The 15939-nt window shown below is 38.2% G+C and overlaps 1 protein-coding gene across 2 annotated transcripts in view; it reads right to left on the bottom strand.

The window, feature by feature from the left end:
* VAPA (VAMP associated protein A) overlaps nucleotides 1–15620 on the bottom strand; it is a 37673-nt gene extending 22053 nt beyond the window's left edge. Inside the window, exon 1 of one of the 2 annotated variants that reach the window (XM_081148731.1) lies at nucleotides 14950–15620. In XM_081148731.1, the coding sequence (XP_081004857.1) occupies nucleotides 14950–15028 (79 nt within the window). In that variant the 5' untranslated portion in view covers nucleotides 15029–15620. The remainder of the gene's footprint in view (nucleotides 1–14949) is intronic. The other variant, XM_081148732.1, reaches the window with a different exon arrangement.
* Between the last annotated feature and the right edge of the window lie 319 nt (nucleotides 15621–15939).

Raw genomic sequence — 15939 nt, 5'->3', positions numbered from 1 at the left:
ATTGGTCTTAAGTTAGTTTTTTTAAAAGCCAGAAGACTGAAATCAAAGACAACTGTTACAAAGGCTTTCTTTTATTTAAATAAACAAGAATGTGCATGTCTTTTAAAACTATAAAACAAGTAGATCTGCCTAATGTAATGAGAGGAAAAGAAATAAATTTCAAATGCAAGGCCTTTAAAAGGTACTTACTTATTTCAAGCTCTAGGAAGGGAAATTATTTTATCCTATATTTAAAGTTTTTGAGTTACACATTATTTCATAACAAAGATTTGCAACTGGGATGAGAGGGTGAAGATAGAAATGAGAACATTAGAAGAAAATATATGAAGGCAGAGAACAAGTTACAGAAAGGAAAAAAATTTAATGTCAAAATAGCCAATGTAAATCAACAGGTATGCGTGTTTCTTTTGGGGGGGAAAGTATATATACAATATACAGGGTGGGGCAAAAGTAGGTTTACAGTTGTTTGTATGGAAAAGAATACAATAATAATGCAAGAATAAATTCTGAGTTTCCCATACTCAACTGAAAACCTACTCCCCATCCCCACCCTGATATATATACAGTGCAATCTTTCAGTTTCCTTTACTTAATTATATGGTCAAGTTAATCATTCAAGTTGTATGTTATTTTGCACCCTTTGCTTCTTCTTTAATCCCAACTGCTTGAATTTTTAATGAGCAGCTGATTAACAGCTACACCATACATTGGCATGTTAGAATAAAGAAGAAAACTCCAATCTGTCCATTTTCCACATGAATTCATCCACAAAATGGTTGGCTATCAAAGCATTTTTAACTACTGATAAAATTGGAGTCTTAAAGACATAGATTCCACTTTTTGACATTCTCCAAGTCCAAAAACTACTACAGATCACTGAGAATGTGTAAATTTTTATAGGACTATTTCAACTAGACTTTAACATGACAAAGGAAACATTTCACAAAATTTTAATTTTGAACAATCCTATATTTTTACAATGTAACTATGTAAAAGTTTTTAAATTTTAAATTCAATTTTTCTAATTCTCCCCAATTTTAAAGAAAAATACCAATTATGCAAAATAAGGTAAAATAACTGATTTTTTTTTTTTTAAATATATCTTTACTGATTTCAGAGAGGGGAAGGGAGAGGAAGAGAGACAGAAACATCAACAATGAGAGAGTCATTGATCAGCTGCCTCCTGCACGCCCCCCACTGGGGATAAAGCCCACAACCCAGGCATGTGCCCTGACAGGGAATCAAACCACAATCTCCGGGATCCTAGGTCGATGCTCAACCACTGAGCCACACCCTGCTGGGCAAATAACTGATTTTTTAAACTAATTTAGAAAATAAACATGTGTCAATTTTAATCAGCACATTCACAACAATTTTACACTGAATTTTGGGGTAGTAGGGTTGAGATAAGGAGATTAGGTAGGGGTGGGAGGGAGACCTGGACCCTTGAAGGCTGCAGGTTAAAAAGACCTAATAAAAATCTACCTTTACAGACCCTTAAAAACAGAGAAAAAATTATGTAATTTACTTGCTATGAAACAATCCTAAATCCCAGAGTGATACTGTCCCTGTCATGTATTTTTTGTCTGGCATTATAACTGAGTGGTACTGTTGTTGGGGGGAAAAGAGGATATGTTAGACAACATGCAATGCCAGGGCAGATTCATATAATAAAGCATTATGTCCCTATCCCACCAAATTTTCAAATACCCCTCTAAAAATTCATACTGATGAAAAATCTCCTGTTCAAAAATTCATCTATTGTGTAAAACAGGGGAAAAAATGTTCTCTTTCCTCCAGAACTTTAAAAGGTAAGTTTACTATTAAAAAAATTATTCTAACAGCTATGTCACTCATGATACTTGAATCATCACTGCAACATATCTATATTACCCAGCAGACATTTGTAAGTGACACATTCACGATTCTACTTATATGCATAATTATTCTTATTTTGCCCTTATTATAAAATGTTAAAGAAAACTGGTCAGCCCTCTAAGATAAAACTCTTGCCTAACTTTTCTCAAATGAAAACTTATTTGTTATAAGTAGGTCACAAGCATATGGCTACTTCATTATATCTTCTAGTACATATGTGCCCAAACGTTTACACAATAAAATACATATTTCGTTAGAAACGTACTTTTTTAAAAATTTCTTCTTTATGTTATATTAAAATTTTTAAATTAGGTATGTTGGCAGAGAATTTTCTATATGAATTTCATTTTGGGATGGTAAAGAGGACATTACAAAATATATATATATTAAAATGGGATACTGTGTTGCATAGTGTTTTAAAATGCTGCATTAATAATTTCTTGCTTTATTAATTGAATAACCTATCCTATGCAATACTTAGGTGGTTAAACCATTAAGAAAAACAAGTTAATGGTTACAAATAGCCAGGATAGGGGTTAACGTAGAGAAAGAAGGAGGTAGTAACTAGGAGAATTCTGGAATGCTGGCCAAGATCTATTTCTTTTTCTTTTTTTGGATAATTTGTTTTTAAATATTTTTATTGATTTCAGAGAGGAAGGGAGAGGGAAAGAGAGATAGAAACATCAACGGTGAGTCACTGATCAGCTGCCTCCTGCACATTCCCTGCTGGGGATTCAGCCCGCAACCTGGGCATGTGCCCTGTCCAAAAATCAAACCTCTATCTCCTGGATCACAGGTCAATGCTTGACCGCTGAACCATGCTAGCTGGGCCCAAGTTCTATTTCTTGTCCTGAGCACTGACTACGTGAGCATTTACTTTTGATAACTCCTTAAACTATACATATTTTTCCTTTACACAAAACAATAAAGTTTTAAATTTTTTTAGAAAAGCTAACCTATAGACACAAACAACAGTAAGGTGATAGCCAGAGGGAAGGGGAACTGGTGCTGGGTGGAGGTGGGCAAAGGGGGTGAAAATGGGGACATCTGTAAGTGTCAACAATAAAGTTTTAAAAAAAATAATAAAACCTATTATTTTTTTAAAAAAGAAAGAAATCTTGTCATTTGTCCAATATAAATGCTTAGTTTAACATTTAGAAACAATTACTGCAATATATTTTAAGATTACCTAATACAAAAATATACTAGTCACTAATCACAAGTACCATCTGATACATACATCCTACGTTAGAGAAGAAATTTCACTATCTATATGTAATAATAGTCCATATAAAACAAGAAAATTCCACACAATTCAAGTTATATCTGTTTGCACTCTTTTACTGGAGGGAAAATACTACAATTGAAATAACTCTACAACTCTACCTTTTAATTGCATGGGTTGTCCTCCTTTAAGTCTCCCCTTTAAAGGACCATAACATTTCCTGTCACTTCACTACCACTGTCATTGCGAATAAGCCAAAACCCTATTCCTAGTCCCAAATCCTAACAATTAGATAGAAATATAACATAAACAAATATGGCCTCTGTATAAAAAGGGTTGGACATATGAAACAAACTTGGAACCTGGAATTTCAAAAAGGTAGGAAAAGGTTAGGGTAGCTCACCCAGAAAGGATGTCCTAAAGTGGGACTTGCCTGCTTCCTTTGCCTAAAAATATATTTCAGGCATGAAATGCCCTTTATATTCAGGCTCTACACCTGAAATTCTAGCATTCAGAGCAATGACTTCTTACCAAATAGTGGGGCCTTTTTTGCCCAAACCTCCCAATCTTAAAAGGAACCCCATTAAACTAAAAACAGCTAACAAAGAATCACTGACTAAACAATTTTTTAAATGGTTATCATCCACCCATATTTTGATGGGGATTGCCATTAAAGTTTTCTTGAAATGCCAAGCTGAGCTTAGTTACCAAGAAAATTGACTTGGCAAAGAGAAGAGAGCAACTGGCTTTTCCCCAACATTTTTTAAAATTTCATAGAGAAATTGAAATAACTGTACAGTGAACAATCACATATCCATTTACCTAAATTCTAAAGTTAACATTTTGTTCTTATTACTTGGAGACATAACCACCTATTTATTCATCTCTATTCATCTAACCATCTTATTTTTTATGCATTCTAAAGTAAGATGAAGACATCAGTACACTCACTCCTAAAATCCTCAGCAGGCATATCAACTTGAGTTCAATATTTGCTTTCTGCAAAGAGAATCAAATTTTTACTCAGGATAAAAAGTGGTATATAGCATGCAGCATTTCAGATACAGGAAAGGCTTCTGAAATGCAGTTTAAGAATAAATGAGCAACACACAAGAACATTTAATCCATGAACTCTGTGACATCCATTTAGGCTAGCTACTCAGAGGCAGGTTGGGAACAATTCTTTATGGATCTCTAGCATTTCTGCATGTTTTTCAAATGGAGGCATGGGGAGCTTATATTGAGAATATCTTTTCAAGAATATATTAAATAGTGAATAGTCTTGGAAAATAATGTCTTCCTCTTGAGAAGAGGGTAGGTTTGTATAATATCCAGTACAATAAAGATAACTTTCTTCTGGAAAAAATGTCAGGCAGCTTTTCATGCATCCCATTATAAAAGATTCAGGTTCCCCAAACTCAAGATTTTCAGCTATGATGAATATTCACTATATATGGGTAGCGTCCACCTAAACTGAAACCCTTTGGGTTACAGCCATGGAACTTGAGGGGGCAATGGAAAACAACACAAATATGAAGCTCATGCTGCTCGCAGTGCCATGAATAGTAACATCCTTTGTCTCTAAACCCAGGAGTTTAATGTCTTCTACCAAAATCCACAAAACTGTAGCAGGCTAAATTTTTGGATCCTTGACAAGGTTTTTCTGAGTTCTTGTCTATGAGGTACAGACTGAGTTAGCGACCTTTGAATAATTAATACCAGAAAGTACAATGCACCAAAGCATGAATCTTTAAAGAGAAACATGGCTGACCATACAATTCACAAGATACATAATCTATACCTCTCTCATGGAACTTTTCACTTTCTTTTATTATTTACGTACGTCTTATCCCGCCCAACTTAACTATAAGCCCCTTGTGAAGAAACATTCAATTCATCCCTGAATGAACTGGAGTAATTAACACAGGCCCAAAGTCACAGTAGCTGCTAACACATTTGTTGAATGAATATGCACTGGAAGTATGGTTGAACAGTCACATGAATTCTTTCTAACCAATATATAAGAACAAAAAGTATCAGAAGTATGCATGTTTTGTTTCAAATGCTATGACTAGGTCTTCAAAAACCATTTATTCCAATATTATGTGTTTCTTCACCCTACCTTAACTAAAAGAGAATAAGTAAAAATCCTAATGAGGAAGGAGGCTAGATGCTCAGCTCAAATATATAAGTAGCGTAGCTGTAGCAATGCGGACGATGACTACTTCAATGTTTCCGCAAGTTTTAGTAAATCAACAGCTGTATATCACTGATTAAAACAGGTTTTCATTTACATAAGGGTTATGTTGCTGAACAGTGTCATGTTACATTAACTTAAAATAATCATTCATATAAAGTATACAGAATATCTACTAAGAATTTCCACAGTAATAGAATGACAGCAGCAATAGGAAAAGTAGTATAACAGCAACAAAGGTTTTTACAATGGCTAGCCTTTATCAGTAGCTGCATGAATTATGACATCTAACCCACTCGTAATAAGCCCATGGCGAAGACACTTTTATTATATATTATCCTCATTTTACAGATGAGTCAAACTCAGAGAAGTTAAAACACTTGTCCAAGGTCATAGGACTCCAAAGCAATGAAAGCAGGAAGTCAAACCAGGTCTGACTCTCCTAAATACTGTATGTAGTTTATGCAAAGACCTAGCTATGTTTATTTCCTAATTCATAAGCATTCCAGGTAGATTTCCGTGCAACATCAAAGCATTAAATTGCAATCAAATCAGTTATATATTAAAAAGATTTTAAAATAGATATTTATTTCCTTTGGTCCTAAAGGTCAACAATGAACATTTCCTAAAACAAGATTCAAACACTAAGAAAATATTTTATATGTTTACATCCAAGAAAGCCCTAAAACATTTTCAATACAAATTTTTTAAATGAAGTCACCTTAATTTACTTACCTTGTCTATAATATTTTTTGAAACACATTGAAATCTCAGACTTTAGATTACTTTTTAAAATCTAGGTAGCTAGGATAGGATAGGAGAAATTAAAAGAGAAATAGATATTTGGGGAGAACTTTAAATAAACACTTTTTGCACCATTTATAGATCTAAAGCTCTTGTTACATTAGAAGCACAATATTTATAACATGAAAAAATGGTCACAGTTAATATTAACTTAAAATTACAGGATATAAATGTGCAGTTACACAGAAAACACAAAAAGAAATACTACAAATGTTAACAGTGGTAGGTACGTGGTAGGTATTAAGTACTGATTTTATAATCAGAAGGGACTTTTAAATGTGTATATATATTAGCTTAATTTGTCCATAAAACCTTTTACTGGTGAAGTCCTAGCGGGAAAAAAATTGGAAAGATTCTGAAAATTGTATCCTCTGAGAATGTTGTTCAAAAGGTTTTAAGCACTGGGAACAGAACTCAGAAAATAAGACCAAACAATTCATCTTCCCCAATAAGTTATACAATTTTGTCAAAGAGAAAATAAACTAAACAAAAAACACTCTATGATGTTTTTAAAGATATGGCAGTCACTGCAATTCATGTCAAATTACCCAAATACTAAAATAAATATATATGTAAATATACACAAATATAAATATATATGGAGGAATATATATGGATATATATATAGCTACAAAATTAAAAGCTGTGAAAATGCAGGCCCATATTCTTATTATATTGCAAATTTGTATTTTAAAGACCTCTCATATTAATGACTCTTTATTTTTTAATTTATCTTTATTATTGAAAGTATTACAGATGTCCTCCCTTTTTCCCCCATTGACCCCTTCCCACCATACTCCCCCCACCCCAGGCATTCACCAGACTATTGTCTGTGTCCATGGGCTATACATATAAATTCCCTCATTAATTCCGCCCCGCCCCCGCCCCCCTTCTCTCTGAGATTCATCAGTCTGTTCCATGTTTCCACGTCTCTGGATCTATTTTGTTTGTTAGTTTATTTTGTTCATTAGGTTCCCTTTTTAAAATGACATCCCTATTTTTTATAATGGTAACTGAATCAAATCATATCCTTAAAAAGCTATAACACAAATAACTTCCCATTCATTTAAATCTAAATTTTGAAAATAGTACCAAGTTCTTAATAACTCTAGTTATAGAGAACATCCCATATGCCAGAGAAAAGCAGCTAAGCAAACTATGTTATATTAATAACACATAACACTAACAATAACAAAATACCAAACTTTAAAGAACTTAATCAGGGTTTCCCAATTCTTTATATTTTTCCATTTCATAGAAAAATGTTCTCTTTTTGTACTCAACTGTCATATATATTCACAAACCTTTGGGGCCAGAACAACATCCAAGAAATGAAAAAGGTGAAGCACAAAGAATGAACAATTTATATATGGCTAGTCAGCTCTTAAAAAAATACATTACTATCCATCCCTTTTCGGGAACTACAAAATTATGAAGAATCTAGTCTGTTAATAAGCAAACTTTTCTTTTTCAGAGGCACTTCCTGACTTCTCTTTGTTGTCGCTTTTGGATCTTATCTTGACTGACCAGTGAAGTCTTATCTGCCTTTTGGAGAAGATAGTGGTTAGAATGGACCTTGCTTTCCTTCAACCATAAAAAGTTGTTTTAAAAGAAAATTAAATGTATGCTGGTTTATTATAGTGTACAGACAACAAAATGTAGTATTATTTTGTCTAACTACTAAAGAAATATCCTTGTAAAAAACTAAATGTAGCCCGGTCAGCATGGCTCAGCAGTTTGAGCATCAACCTATGATACAGGAGATAGAGGTTCGATTCCGTCAGGGCACATGGGTCCAGGGCACATGCGGGGTGGAGAGAGAAGGGAGGTTGTGGGTTTGATCCCCAGTGGAGGGCATGCCAGAGGCAGCCCATCAATGACTCATCATTGATGTTTCTCCCTCTCTCCCCCCTCTGCAATCAATAAAGATATATTTTTTTAAAAAATTTAAATGTTAGAGGGGGCTATTACTTGCAAATGCCTGTTTACTGCGTTTATTTTAACTGAAATATGACTCAAATTACTTGACAAAAAGTTTAAATTTAATAACTTCATATACTTAAGTTTAATATTAGCATTTTACCGTATTTGTTTTTTGTTGTTTTTGCTGCAGTATTTTAAAACAAATTCTGGCTATCGTAACATTTCACGCCTAAATACTTGAGCTTGCATTTCTCAGGGGAAAAGGGGGGGGGACATTAAAAAATATACTCATGACACCACTGTCACTTAATAAAACAAAAAATAATTCTTTAATATCTTCTAATATTTAATCTACTGAAATTTTCCCATTGTACTTCTGTTCTCTTGTTGGTTTGTTCAATCTGTGCACTGTATCCAGTCTTCTTAATCTTAAACAGTGCCTCCCCCACTTTTTTTTTAATCATGCCATTTACTTGGTGAAAAACCCCATTAAAATACATCCAAGACTAAAAACATGGGAATTACAGGAGAAATCACCTGAGTCTTATTAATGCAATCAATGTTTACTGGGCAATCATCCCCCACCAGATCTTGTTATCATGGATTTCAAAATAAATGGGTATATCCTCAAGGAGTTCACAGCACAGTTTGGGAGGGAAAAATATGTACACGTAAATACTATGTAACGTCGTGTTGTCATTACAAGTAAGCACAAGCTTGGATAATGCGTGAAGGAGCAGTGACCAACTCAGGCTGGGAGAATCAAAGACTTCACAAGAGGAAGTGATTGTTAAACTGGGTAGACTGCCTGACAGACATGAGGGAGGACAATATTCTGAACAGAGCATGTGTAAAGTCTTCCAACAGCTTAAAGTTTGGGAAAATGGTTTCAGATAACCAAAGCTATGAATAGAAAAGAAATGGAGAGGTAGGGAGTGGATTTTGGACTTAAAATGTCAAGCAAATAATGGGGAAATATTGTAGGTTCTTTAACCAAGGGAACCATATCAGGTTTTCATTTTTCAAAGGGTAGTTCTAGCAGCAGTGTGCAAAACAGGCTGAAAAGAGAGAGGACACTAGAGATAAAGGAGACCAGCCTGGTGTCTAGTAAAGAAAAGATTAAAAGATAATCGCTTGAAATAAAGAAATTATCCAAAGTCCAGAACTCTTCCTGAGTAACACATCCTTATAACCAAATGCTTACTAGTCACCTTGAAAGGGCCTAAACATATCTAACACATCTAATGAGATCATGATCTTCCTACCACTCCCCCACACATCTCCAAATAAACCGAATGCACTTGGTCCTTTACCCAGACACACAATGTTTCTTTGCTCAGTGCATAACACCATCATTTCTCCAGTTATCTCAGAAATCTCAATAAGCCAGAAACCTCAGACATCCAAGAGACCTCTACTCTCACTGCATATACCTAGTAAACCTTCAAGTCTCAGTGATTTGTACCTCTTTAACTTTTCATCATCTCCAACATTCTTTCCGTCCAAGTTATCACCTCTTGCCTGACTGCACCAATGGTAATTCATCTCTACTTCCCATCTAGTATTACATCATACTGCTACCAGAATCATATATATATTTTAAATACAAATACAAATGTGATGTCACTCCACTCCCTCTATCTCTCCCATTCCCTCCCCATCCCCACCCCCTTCAAGTCCCTCAATGGGTTAGGATAAAAACAGAACTCTTTATTTGACCTACTAAACCAACACCATACTCATTTGGCTGTTTCCACTACTTGTCACACTCTTTCAGCCTTATAAATAACATGGGATGTTATTTAACATGTTCAATTTTATATTAAATAACGTGTAAAATGTTTCATGTTCCCTACTGCCACAGGACCTTTCTACTGTATTGTCCTTTCTTCCTCACCTAGATAACTTCTGCTCGTTCTTTGGAAATCTTAGTCCAATTGTGACAGCCTTCCCTGACCAGATCAAGGTTCCCCCTATTTTATATTCTCATAGCACTACATACTTCTTCATAACTACATTTTCTTCTTCTGATTATCTGATTAGTGTCTCTCTCTCCCATTAGAACTGCTTCATGAAAAAAGATTTTATGTTACTCAAAACTATAGTTCCAACATTTGTTCACCAAGCATTACACATAGCAAAAACTCAAATCTTTGTTGCATAATTCAATGAATTAAAACAAATAAATGTAAAGTAGATACACATTAAAGGAGAGAGGTTCAGGAGTTATCTCTGGGATGTAGAAATATAGATTTTAATTATTAGATGTGCAGAGTATTTCTGGTATGTTTAACGATGATGCCACTAAAAAATAAAAAATATGGGAAGAAGAAAGAGACTCAGATAGTAACAAACCAGTTTAGTATATTATGAGTTTGAGATGTATGAATAGCATACAAATCCAGATAGTCAATAATTAATATGTATTCCAAAACTGACTGTAAAGTCTGAATTAAAATAGATTAGAGTGTGTAACAACATGCACAAAGAAAGAGGAAGGAAGAGAAAGAGAAGCCCTTAAAACAATGAGACTGAACAAGGAAAGTTCAGAGATAAAAATTAAACCAAATCAGAATCTCAGGAACATTACCATTTAATAAAAAGAAGGTCACAAATGAGACAATAAAGGGAGCAAATAAGAAGATAACTATATCACAGGAGTCAAAAGAATTGAATTTTTAAAAAGAACTGTCAATAATGTTAAGTGCTAGAGAGGCAAGTGAGATAAAAATTGGAAATGATCAGTGTAGTTTAACAATCAATAAATAGTAAGGACAGAGACGGTACTATAGTGGACAGGAGGTGAGGAGCTGGAGAAACAGTGAATATGGGCTGTTTTTCCAAAAAGTGTGACTGCAAAGAAAATGAAGGTCAGGGAGGAACATGTACCAGGAGTTGGGGGTCAAGGATGTATTTTGTTTGCTTGTGAAATAAGAGACTTAGGTGTATTTATATGTTTGAAGGAAGCAGCCAATGGTTGAAAACATGAGAAGGAAAATATCTGATGAAGAACATGGTCTAAATAGGAATCGTAAGGGTTTTTACCTTAACCAGCAAAAATAGTAAACAAACAAGCCTGGATATGAGAAGAGCTTTTCTTTCTCAGGGAAAAAAGTATGGATGTGTGCAAACAGGTGTTACAAGAAGAGGCAGCACATCATGGAAGGGCTTGTATGGCATAGTATGTATATATGTATGGCATATACATATACATATACATATACATATACATATACATATACATATACATATACATATACACAGCTTTTATCCAGTGGACAATCTAGAGCTATTTGTAAGCTTTTAAGAAATGGAGTAATAAAATGACATATACGCACCCCACCCTACAGTAACCCAGGGGTTGGCTATAACTATATCACTGTGAAATAGAAGCTGATCTGAAACACCTAAAAATATGCCAGATATCCAAGAGTAGAAGTATTCTATACCTTCATTTGTGCTTCCTCTTGATGTACAGCTACTCAAAGATGCTCTGACATATCACAGAACCCTGGGTTCCTCACAGAGCTTAATTTTCTTTACTGATTTATTATTGTTATGGGTCACCTTCAAAACTATGATTTTGGTCTGTTTTCCTCTTTTTCTGATCATTTTCTAGACTTTCTTCTTCAAACGTTCCTCCAAAACTACTAATAGGTAGGAAAAATAAAACGTTATATAATACAAAAGAAGAAATTTTACAACAGTAAAAATTTTAAGCACAAAAAAACAGTCTCACTGTAGTAAATTTCCAACCTAACTTCTAGGTCAAATTACTGCCAGGGTTTAAACAACAGAATTTGAAAATATCTACTTTTTCTTTACTAATGAAACAAAAGAGCTACTTCAGAATTCATTGCATCATTATAAAAGCACTTTCATATATTAACAATTATATAAAACAAACAATAAGTTTTAATAATACAGTATTGAGATGTAGAAAATGTATTAAACTGGTATCTGCTTCTCCACAATTGTGCTAAGTGCTGATAATTCATGTCATGATGATTATGTTACCCATATAACAGAAAAAAATCATCACCCAATTTCAGAATGATTAAATGAGTCACTCTTGGAGAAACCACATCAGTGAAATGTAGAGTCAAAATAACTCAAATAAACCTACTAGAAGATGACATTCTGCAAAACCATTCTTTAACAGACTTTTACTTAAATTAAAAATTACAGATGTCTTAGGGCAAGTCAGAGCTAAATAATTTTATATATCATCATCAAACTAAGCCTAAGGAGACTGTCGATTCTCAATGAATATCCTCACTTTAGTGTTGAACTGTGCATTAGAATACAGAAAGAATTCCATCAAAGCAAACTACCTTTGACTAAAAGACTAACATTAAGGAGGGAGGAATCAAATGACACCAAATGTCACCTCCTAATTCATCCTACCCACCCCTCCACTTTTTCAGTCCTCCCCATTATCGCACCTTTAAACAGAAGCACACAGCAAACCATTGGGTATCTAAGTATAAGCCATACATTCTCTCACATCAGTGGTAGAGCAAGACTCCCTTGCCCAACACTCTGGCCCCCCAATTGAAAACAAGCTTCTTCCTAGAAAGTTTCCTAAAGAAATGGGGGATGGGGGCAGAAAGAAAGGGGCCTTCTTTCCTCATACTTGTTTTGCCTCCATCTATAAGCCTTCTGTCTCCCTCACTAGTCTCCAAGTTCTTCAAGGACAAAGATATACTAATGCATTTTTCTGTTGTTTAACTATATGCTTTCTCCATTAAACCACAAACTATTAATCTTTTCTCCACCTTGCTTACCACTGAATCCCAAAATATAAGCTAATACCTGTTGAATGAATTAGTCATTAATGCTCTTATAAACATAGGGATGACACAAAGCTTTCAGTTAAGTGTCCAATAAATAAATGATCCAACTGAATGTGTGTCTCTATAAACTTTTAAAACACTTTTTTAAAGTCAGTCTTAAAAGGTAGTCATTTTTCTCCAAACTTTTAAAAATGGGACTTGTGAATCACTTTCATCCATAACACTAGAACAACCTGTTCTATAATCATAGTAATTCTTCAATACCTAAAACAAGTAAAATGTATGGATGTCATCCTGTAGGGTTTTTGGTTGTTTAACTTGCTTCTCTGCTATTATTAGTCTTACAACTTCTCTAGGGAGAAAGTTTCAAACTCTGGAAATTTCCTGGCCTAAAACTAGTTTTAAAGGCTTCTAAGGCCTTAATAGTAATATACACATAGTTATCCAGTAAATTTCCTCTGTAAACTCAGCCTATCGAAAAGTAAAAGCAAAATAATTAAGTTCTGGAAAGAATTTAATGATTACTCAAAGGCCATTTTTTTCTTTCAGCTAAAACTATGTAAAATCATGCCACACACATACACTTGATATAATAAATGGCACTTAGTGCTCCTCAAAATATTTCATAGTTTTAAAACCAAACCTTTACCTAACAAGCAGCTCATGGGCATTTCTATTCAAAGAAATTTGAAAATGCACTGAGAAGCTTACCAAATAAAGTAATATATAATATTACTCTCACAAAACACCTGAATACAATGTTTTAAAATTTCTAAAACTATTTAAAACTTTTCCCATGTAAAACAACTTAATTGTTTTTCTCTTGGATTCAATCTTGTACAACAGAAATTTAACTTTTTTCAGCAGTGGAATGGCTATACATTTCACAAAAATTGTCCTCATCATAGCTAAGGAAACTTAAATACATGATACTAAGTCCTCCAAATGGGGATTCACTTTACACTTAACTGTAGAAAGGACTCTGCTTTGTTTGTGATCTTCACACACTTGTACTACTCCTAAAAAGAAACCTGTTCAGTTTAACTCTCTTCCCTAAAGAAACCTACATATTAAAGAGCAAATGGGCCAAACAGCCCCTAGGGTTCCTCAAGGATCACCAAGTCCGATCATTTATCACAGGCATTGCTGCAAAATAAATCAACGGTGCTCCACAGCCGAGTGACACCTTATGAGCCTTCTCAGGGGCGGGGGGGTTGTTGGGAAACCACGAACGTACAGACAAAAGTCAGGAACACTGAAGAAACCGCAGGAAAGAGCTAAATTTAAAGGGCTAAACAAGAGCAGACAAACCCCAGGTCTACCCTACGCCGAAGGTAGACTGAAATGCATTGCCAGAGGACCAGGAAGACGTCTACTATTAACCTACTACTATCAATTCTGGAACTGACGCAGAGCTATCCTGCCCGCGCGCGCTTGGGTCTCTGCCAGCACAACTGGGTAAGTCAGAACCAGGAGACTTCCCGGGCTTCTCCGCCTCCCTAGCCCTCGATGTACCTGACAGCGACTAATAAAGGGGGCAAGAAGGTAGGCAGCAGCACTGCCGGCGAGGGCCGAGGGGTGGTTCTCTCTCGGAGCCGCGTCCAGGGGCCGCCGCACCGCCGCTCGCCTCCCCTCCCACCGCCTCTGACAACCGGCGCGGGCGACGGACGCACTTGCGCCGGCCCCAGAGCCCGGCTTCCCACTGCAGCCCGGGGCGCACGCTCTAAGGTCACCGCCCACCCACGCCCTCCCGGACAACGCCCGTCGGCCCTCCGGGGCCAAGGACAAGTGGCCGGGCGCGGGCAGCAGCACCCGCAACACCAAGAGGCGCCCCCGCGGGACCGCAAGATGGCGGCGGCGGCGCCAGGGCCGGGCCCCTCCGCCTCGCCCGGGTCCAAGCGCGCCCCGAGGCGCCGGCGGGCAAGAGAAGCAGCGGGCCCAGGCGCCCGGCAGGCCTGCCCAGGGCCAGAGCGAGGCCGAGCCGGAGGAGGAAAGTGCTGGGGAGTGGGGGAGGGGACGCTCACCGGGGCCCCGGCCGCAGACATTCCCTCCACACCCGTCCTCCACTCCAAATCAAGTCCTCCGCCCGCCGCACCCCAGTCCGGGGCTGCCTTCTTCCTGCCTACCTTTGAATTTGAGGTCTGTGGGAGGGTCGAGGACCAGGATCTGATCGTGCTTCGCCACGGCCCCAGAGGCGGACGCCATCGGAGAGACAGCGCAGAGCGGGGGCGCGCCCGCGGCGGCGGTTTGCTGGCGGGGACGATGGCGGGGACGGCTCAGCCGAGCTCTACGATGGGGCCAGTTCTCGGCTCCCGCACCCCCGGCGCTTGCCGCTGTGTGGCCGGTTGTCGAGCAGCCCGCTGGTTCAGCAGCTCGGGGTCTCACAACTGACTCTACCCCACACCAGCCGCCCGGCCACGCGCACTGCGATCCTCAGAGCCCCACGTGACGACTTCTGCGTGCCTACGTGCGCGCCCCAGCGGCCGGGAGCCCCCAGCGCTCGGCCCGCCCTCAAGTTCGGCCTGACGGGGCGAGGGCTAGTGCGCCTGCGCGCTCCCGGCCTCCAGGGACAAGGAGTCCAGCCCGGCTGTCAAGGGAACGGGTGTGGACAGGGGGCGGGGCCAAGCTCCTGGGGACGGCCGCGGTGCGCACCGCGGGGCAAGAGGGCACAATCCTCGGTCACGGTTTAGCTCCTATTACGAAACTGGAGACCTCGCTATGGCCGTGCCTCGACGTCTTCCAAGCGGGAATGCCCGCTGCGAGGAAGCAGCGGCCGGCCGCCCTCGCAGCTCCCGGCATGCTCTGTGCGCAGCGCCGGGCCGGGCCGGGCCGGGCCCCTTCGCGGCGCCGCGGGCCGCTTGCCGGGAATTGTAGTTGGCGTGGCTGTGGGCGGGAAAGGGGACGGGGTGCGTCGGGGGCGAATGGGGTGGGGCGCGCTGACACTCATCTTGGCTCGCAGAGCGTCTTGTTTGCGCTTAAAAAGAAAAAACACAAAAAACTTTTGGAGACTGGTCCGAGGTCCCCTGGATAGAGAGAAAAAACGTCCTCTGTGGACAGCACGCCGGGTTTTGGGCTTGCGCTCCGTTCTGTCTGCCCCTCTGTGGGCAGAGCTCAAT

This window comes from Miniopterus schreibersii (assembly GCF_964146895.1).
Source record: "Miniopterus schreibersii genome assembly, chromosome: 10".
In the NCBI taxonomy this organism is placed as follows: Eukaryota; Metazoa; Chordata; class Mammalia; order Chiroptera; family Miniopteridae; genus Miniopterus; species Miniopterus schreibersii.
Note: the sequence above shows the minus strand (reverse complement) of the source record. Positions and strands in the feature narration are given on the sequence as shown.